The 7,427-nt window shown below is 42.7% G+C and overlaps 1 protein-coding gene across 1 annotated transcript in view; it reads left to right on the forward strand.

Annotated features, from left to right (window-relative positions):
• The window catches only part of mbtps2 (membrane-bound transcription factor peptidase, site 2), a 57,796-nt gene extending 50,739 nt beyond the window's left edge, over positions 1-7,057 (forward strand). The window contains exon 11 of the mRNA XM_045711070.1: positions 6,237-7,057. Within this exon, the coding sequence (XP_045567026.1) occupies positions 6,237-6,459 (223 nt within the window). The 3' untranslated portion in view covers positions 6,460-7,057. The remainder of the gene's footprint in view (positions 1-6,236) is intronic.
• The last annotated feature ends 370 nt before the right edge of the window (positions 7,058-7,427 follow it).

The raw sequence follows: 7,427 nt of genomic DNA on the forward strand, positions 1-7,427 counted from the left end.
GGCATATCAGTATTTGTTATAAGTGTCCGGGTTAGAGTCCCGCTCTTTTGAATGCGGCAGCACTAGCCTTTAGCTCAGTTCGGATGTTGCCTGTAATCCAAGGCTTCTGGTTGGGATATGTACAATACTTTCGGAAAGTATTCAGACCTCTTTCATTTTTCCACATTTTGTCACGTTACAGCCTTATTCTAAAATTGATTTAATACATTTTTCCCTCATCAATCTACACACCCCATAATGACAATGCAAAACATTTTTTTTTTTTAAACAACAGAAAAACCTTATTTACATACGTATTCACTCTGCGATGAGACTGGAAATTGAGCTCACGTGTGTCCTGTTTCCATGGATCATCCTTGATGTTTCTACAACTTGATTAGAGTCCACTGTGGTAGCAATTCTATAGGAAGAGAGACTGCAGATTCTTTCAAACAACAATTTATTATAAGATTTGCAAAAATGGAGAATCAACCATCCACTCAACAGTGCATGGTTGAAAATCTCAACAAACAGTGTCGGTTCTTAGCTTTTAGGAGAGTTTACAGTCTAACCAGACACCTAGGTATTTGTAGTTGTCAGAACAAGTCAGAACAGTCCAGAGTAGTGATGCTAGTCGTGCGGGTTGGTGCAGGCAGCGATCGGTTGAAGAGCATGCATTTAGTTTTGCTAGCATTTAAGAGCAGTTGGAGGCCAAGGAAGGAGAGTTGTACGGCATTGAAGCTCATTTGGAGGTTTGTTAACACATTTTCCAAAGAAGGGCTAGATGTATACAGAATGGTGTCGTCTACATAGAGGTGGATCAGAGAATCACCAGCAGCAAGAGCGACATCATTGATATATACAGAGAAAAGAGTCGGACTGAGAATTGAACGCTGTGGCACACCCATAGAGACTGCCAGAGGCCCGGACAACAGGCCCTCCGATTTGACACACTGAACTCTTTCTGAGAAGTAGTTAGTGAACCAGGCGAGGCAGTCATTTGAGAAACCAAGGCTGTTGAATCTGCCGATAAGAATGCGGTGATTGACAAAGTCGAAAGCTTTGGCCAGGTTGATGAAGACGGCTGCACAGTACGGTCTTTTATCGATGCTGGTTATGATATCGTTTTGGACCTTGAGCGTGGCTGAGGTGCACCCATGACCAGCTCAGAAACCAGATTGCATAGCGGAGAAGGTACGGTGGGATTTTAAAGGGTCGGTGATCTGTTTAACTTGGCTTTCGAAAGACTTTAGAAAGGCAGGGCAGGATGCATATAGGTCTGTAACAGTTTGGGTCTAGAGTGTCTCCCCCTTTGAAGAGGGGGATGACCGTTGCAGCTTTCCAATCTTTAGGGATCTCAGATGATACGAAAGAGAGGTTAAACTGGCTAGTAATAGGGGTTGCAACATTTGCTGTGGATAATTTTAGAAAGCGAGGGTTCAGATTGTCTAGCCCAGCTGATTTGTAGGGGTCCAGATTTTGCAGCTGTCTGGATTTGGGTGAAGGAGAAGCGGGGGGAGGCTTGGGCAAGTTGCTGTGGGGGGTGCAGAGCTGTTGGCCGGGGTAGGGGTAGCCTGGTGGAAAGCACGGCCGGCCGTAGAAAACTGCTTATTGAAATTCTTGATTATCGTAGATTTATCGTTGGTGACAGTGTTTCCCAGCCTCAGTGCAGTGGGCAGCTGGGAGGAGGTGCTCTTATTCTCCATGGGCTTTACAGTGTTCCAAAAGTTTTTGGAATTGGTGCTACAGGATGCAAATTTCTTTTGGAAAAGCTAGCCTTTGCTTTCCGAACTGACTGTGTATATTGGTTCCTGACTTATCTGAAAAGTTGCATATCGCTATTCGATGCTAATGCAACAGGATGTTTTTGTGCTGGTCAAGGGCAGTCAAGTCAGGAGTGAACCAGGGGCCTACAGTGGGGGAAAAAAGTATTTGATCCCCTGCTGATTTTGTACGTTTGCCCACTGACAAAGAAATGATCAGTCTATAATTTTAATGGTAGGTTTATATGAACAGTGAGAGACAGAATAACAACAACAAAAATCCAGAAAAACAAATGTCAAAAATGTTATAAATTGTGGAATAAATGTGATCTCGAGTTTTTTCCCCTTTTAGTTGCACAGCTGACATGCTGGTAGAAGTTAGGTAAAATGGATTTCAGTTTTCCTGCATTAAAATCTCCGGACAATTAGAGCGCCGCCTCTGTGTGAGCGTTTTCTTGTTTGCCTATGGCCCTATACAGCCAGTTGAGTGTGGTCTTAGTGCCAGCATCGGTTTGTGGTGGTAAATAGACAGCTCTTGGTAAATAGTATGGTCTACAGCTTATCATGTGGTATTCTAGCTCAGGTGAGCAGAACCTCCAGACTTCCTTAATATTAGAGATTGTGCACCAGTTGTTGTTAACCAAGCGACACACACTCTGAGTTTACCAGACGCTGCCGTTCTGTCCTGCCGATGGATATAAAAAAAACAGCTAGATTTATATTTACTATGTTCTTCTTCAGCCACGTCTCAAGATAAACATATTACAGTTATTCAGATCATGTTGATAGGATAGTCTTGAAGGGAGCTCATCCAGTTTATTCTCCAGTGATTGCACATTCGCCAATAGAACTGAGGGTAGAGGTGGATTATCTGCTCGCCAACGTAGTCTCGTCAGGTATCCCGCACGCCTGCCTCTATAACGCTGCCTCTTCCTTTTTCGAGTGTCGTGGATTTGGGTCTTGTCCAGGATAGGCAGTATGTACAGTGGCTTGCGAAAGTATTCAACCCCCCTTGGCATTTTTCCTATTTTGTTGCCTTACAACCTGGAATTAAAATAGATTTTTTGGGGTGGGGTTGTATCATTTGATTTACACAACATGCCTACCTCTTTGAAGATGCAACATATTTTTTGTTGTGAAACAAACAAGAAATAACACAAAAAACAAAACTTGAGCGTGCATAACTATTCACCCCCCCAAAGTCAATACTTTTTAGAGCCACCTATTGAAGCAATTACATTTGCAAGTCTCTTGGGATATGTCTCTATAAGCTTGACACATCTAGCCACTGGGATTTTTGTCCATTCTTCAAGGCAAAACTGCTCCAGCTCCTTCAAGTCAGATGGGTTCTGCTGGTGTACAGTGATCTTTAAGTCATATCACAGATTCTCAATTGGTTTGAGGTCTGGGCTTTGACTAGGCCATTCCAAGACATTTAAATGTTTCCCCTTAAACCACTCGAGTGTTGCTTTAGCAGTATGCTTAGGGTCATTGTCCTGCTGGAAGGTGAACCTCCGTCCCAGCCTCGGTCCCATCCTCAAATCTCTGGAAGACTGAAACAGGTCTCCCTCAAGAATTTCCCTGTATTTAGCGCCATACATCATTCCTTCAGTTCTGACCAGTTTCACAGTCCCTGCTGATGAAAACATTCCCACAGCATGATGCTGCCACCACCATGCTTCACTGTGGGGATGGTGTTCTCGGGGTGATGAGAGGTGTTGGGTTTGTGCCAGACATTTTCCTTGATGGCCAAAAAGTTAAATTTCAGTCTCATCTGACCAGAGTACCTTCTTCCATATGTTTGGGGAGGCTCCCACTTGCCTTTTGGCGAACACCAAATGTGTTTTCTTATTTTTTTTCTTTAAGCAATGGCTTTTTTTCTGGCCACTCTTCCGTAAAGCCCAGCTCTGTGGAGTGTACGAGTTAACTTCTTATGGGCAGGTGGGACGGTAGCGTCCCACCTGGCCAACACCCGGTGAAATTGCAGAGCTCGAAATTCAAGCTACAGAATTATAAATATTTAACTTTCATAAAATCACAAGTGGAATACATCAAAATAAAACTTAACTTCTTGTTAATCTAGCCGCTGTGTCAGATTTCAAAAAGGCTTTACGGCGAAAGCACACCATGCTATTATCTGAGGACAGCGCCCCGCATACAAAAGCATGAAAAAATTATTTCAACCAGGCAGGTGCACCACGGAAGTCAGAAATAGCGATATAATAAATGCCTTACCTTTGATCTTCTTCTGTTGGTACTCCAAAAGGTCCCAGATACATCACAAATGGTCCTTTTGTTCGATAATGTTCTTCTTTATATCCATAAAAACTCAGTTTAAATGGTGCGCTTCAGTCAATAATCCACCCAGTTTCATACAAAATGAATCCCAAACATTACTAATAAACTTTTCCAAACAAGTCAAAAAACGTTTATAATCAAACCTTAGGTACCCTAATACGTAAATAAATTATACAATTTAAGACAGAGAATTGCATTTAAGTCATTTTTTTTAGCAGACGCTCTTATCCAGAGCGACTTACAAATTGGTGCATTCACCTTATAATATCCAGTGGAACAACCACTTTACAATAGTGAATCTAAATCTTTTAAGGGGGGGTTAGAAGGATTACTTTATCCTATCCCAGGTATTCCTTAAAGAGGTGGGGTTTCAGGTGGGGTTTCAAGAGGTGGGGTTTCAATTGTTATTGTCTTTACCGGAGAAAAATACCAAAGAACGCGCTCTCTTCCACGCGCTTGGAAACACTACAGCCAAAATGGGAGCCACCTAGAAAAACTACAATTTCTTGCTCATTTTTCCAAAAACCAGCCTGAAACTCTTTCTAAAGACTGTTGACATCTAGTGGAAGCCCTAGGAACTGCAATCTGGGAGGATTTCACCTTATAATAAAAGTGACAGCCATTGAAAACAGTGGTAGGCTGAATTTTTTTGGTGGGGGGATGGTTTGTCCTCGGGGTTTCGCCTGCCATATCAGTTCTGTTATACTCACAGACATAATTTTAACAGTTAGAAACTTTAGAGTTTTCTATCCAAATCTACCAATTATATGCATATCCTAGCTTCTGGGCCTGAGTAACAGGCAGTTTACTTTGGGCACGCTTTTCATCCGGACGTGAAAATACTGGCCCCTACCCAAGAGAGGTTAAAGTGGTCCTATGGACAGATACTCCCATCTCCACTGTGGAGGTTTGCAACTCCTTCAGGGTTATCTTTGGTCTCTTTGTTGCCTCACTGATTAATGCCCTCCTTGCCTGGTCTGTGTGTTTTGGTGGGCGGCCCTCTCTTGGCAGGTTTGTTGTGGTGCCATATTCTTTCCACTTTTTAATAATGGATTTAATGGTGCCCAGTGGGATGTTCAAAGTTTCTGATATTTTTTTATAACTCAACCCTGATCTGTACTTCTCCACAACTTTGACCCTGAACTGTTTGGAGAGCTCCTTTGTCTTCATGGTGCCGCTTGCTTGGTGGTGACCCTTGCTTAGTGGTGTTGCAGACTCTGGGGCCTTTCGGAACAAGTGTGTATATACTGAGATCATGTGACACATAGATTGCACACAAGTGGACTTTATTTAACTAATTATGTGACTTCTGAAGGTAATTGGTTGCACCAGATCTTATTTAGGAGCTTCATAGCAAAGGGGGTGAATACATATGCACGCAACACTTTTCCATTTTAATTTTTTTTTTTTTTACATTTTATAATCAAGTAATTTTTTTCACTTCACCAATTTGGACTATTTTGTGTATGTCCATCACATGAAATCCAAATAAAAATCTATTTGAATTACAGGTTGTAATGCAACAAAATAGGAAAAATGCCAAAGGGGATGAATACTTTTGCAAGGCACTGTACTTCACCGCTGACTCATTGAAATAGAAAACCTCAACCAAATGGAGGTTAGTGATCGCTGTTCTGATGTACAGAAGCTCTTTTCGGTCATATGAAAAGATGGCGGAAACATTATGTACAAAAAAAGTTAAGATCAGCGCCAAAAAAACACAGAAAATTGCACAATTGTTCAGGAGCCCTTAAAATGGCTGCTAACTCGCTAGCAACCCCATGCTAACTAGCTAGCAACCTGTTAGGGTTGACCACAAGCCTCCTCCAGAACAGTAGGTAGCTAGAACGGTTTGCAATTTGTGTAGTGTCTATCTGTCCTGAATATATCTTAACCCAGTGTGTGTAGTGTCGATCTCTCCTGAATATATCTTAACCCAGTGTGTGTAGTGTCGATCTGTCCTGAATATATCTTAACCCAGTGTGTGTAGTGTCGATCTGTCCTGAATATATCTTAACCCAGTGTGTGTAGTGTCGATCTCTCCTGAATATATCTTAACCCAGTGTGTGTAGTGTCGATCTGTCCTGAATATATCTTAACCCAGTGTGTGTAGTGTCGATCTCTCCTGAATATATCTTAACCCAGTGTGTGTAGTGTCGATCTGTCCTGAATATATCTTAACCCAGTGTTTATCAGATACGTTATATCCCTGTCTGGAGCGTTAGCCGTGGTCAACTCTGTTCCATGCTTCGCTCTCGACGGCCAATGGATGCTCTCCGCTCTGCTGGAGGCCACACTGGTCACTGTGGTTACAGATCGGCAGCACCGCGAGCTGATTGGCTTTTTCCTGTTGCTGGGAGGAAGTGCTCTGCTGGCTGCTAATGTAGCGCTGGGGCTGTGGATGGTTACTGCCCGGTAACGGTAGCTATGACTACCAACCACCAACGCCTCCATGGCAACCAACGCCAAGAGACTATCTCCCGGGGTGCTGTGCCTCCGCACAAAGGCATTGTGGGTCTCTTCCTGCTCCTCTCTGAGAGAAAGACTCCAGTTCCCATCAGGCACTGCGGTGCACATGGTGACTAAGGGATGCTGGGGAAATTTTGTGTTCAGCTGCACCTTCTCTACTCTCTGGAGTGTGTGTGTGTGTGTGTGTGTGTGTGTGTGTGTGTGTGTGTGTGTGTGTGTGTGTGTGTGTGTGTGTGGGGGGGGGGCGTCACACGCGCTGTGAAGAGGTATGTGTTTCTGTCTAGGGATTTCATGATACATTGTTGTTTTATCCATTTGTCTCGCTCTTTCTCTTTCTGTCTGTGTCTGTCTGTCTGTCTCTCAATTTAATTTAATTCAAGGTCTTTATTGGCATGGGAAACATATTTTAACATTGCCAAAGCAAGTGAAATAGATAATAAACAATACAAATTAAACATTACACTCACAGAAGTTCCAAAAGAATAAAGACATTTGAAATATATTTCTCTCTCCCGTCTCTCTCTGTGAAATAAAGAGGAATGATCTCACTATGGACTTTTCAGTTCTTCATATTCCTACCAGACTGTGTGTGTGTGTGTGTGTGTGTGTGTGTGTGTGTGTGTGTGTGTGTGTGTGTGTGTGTGTGTGTGTGTGTGTGTGTTTCTAATTAGGTGATACAGTGTAATTTACTGGGGTGTGTATCCCACAGACAAATGTCAGTAAATACTGATTCTACTTCTGTCTAACCACAAAGATATGTGTCTGTCTCCAGTCTGTGTGTTTAACTTTGTCAAGATAAGCACACATCTAGTTGTGTGTGTGTATGTATGTGTTTCAGACAGTGAAGTGTGTAGGGGGATGGTGTACCTCCTTCAGAGTCATGACAGGCTGGATAGAGGTTTGTATAAACATGAGAGA

The sequence above is a fragment of the Salmo salar genome, chromosome ssa29 (assembly GCF_905237065.1).
Source record: "Salmo salar chromosome ssa29, Ssal_v3.1, whole genome shotgun sequence".
NCBI lineage: Eukaryota > Metazoa > Chordata > Actinopteri > Salmoniformes > Salmonidae > Salmo > Salmo salar.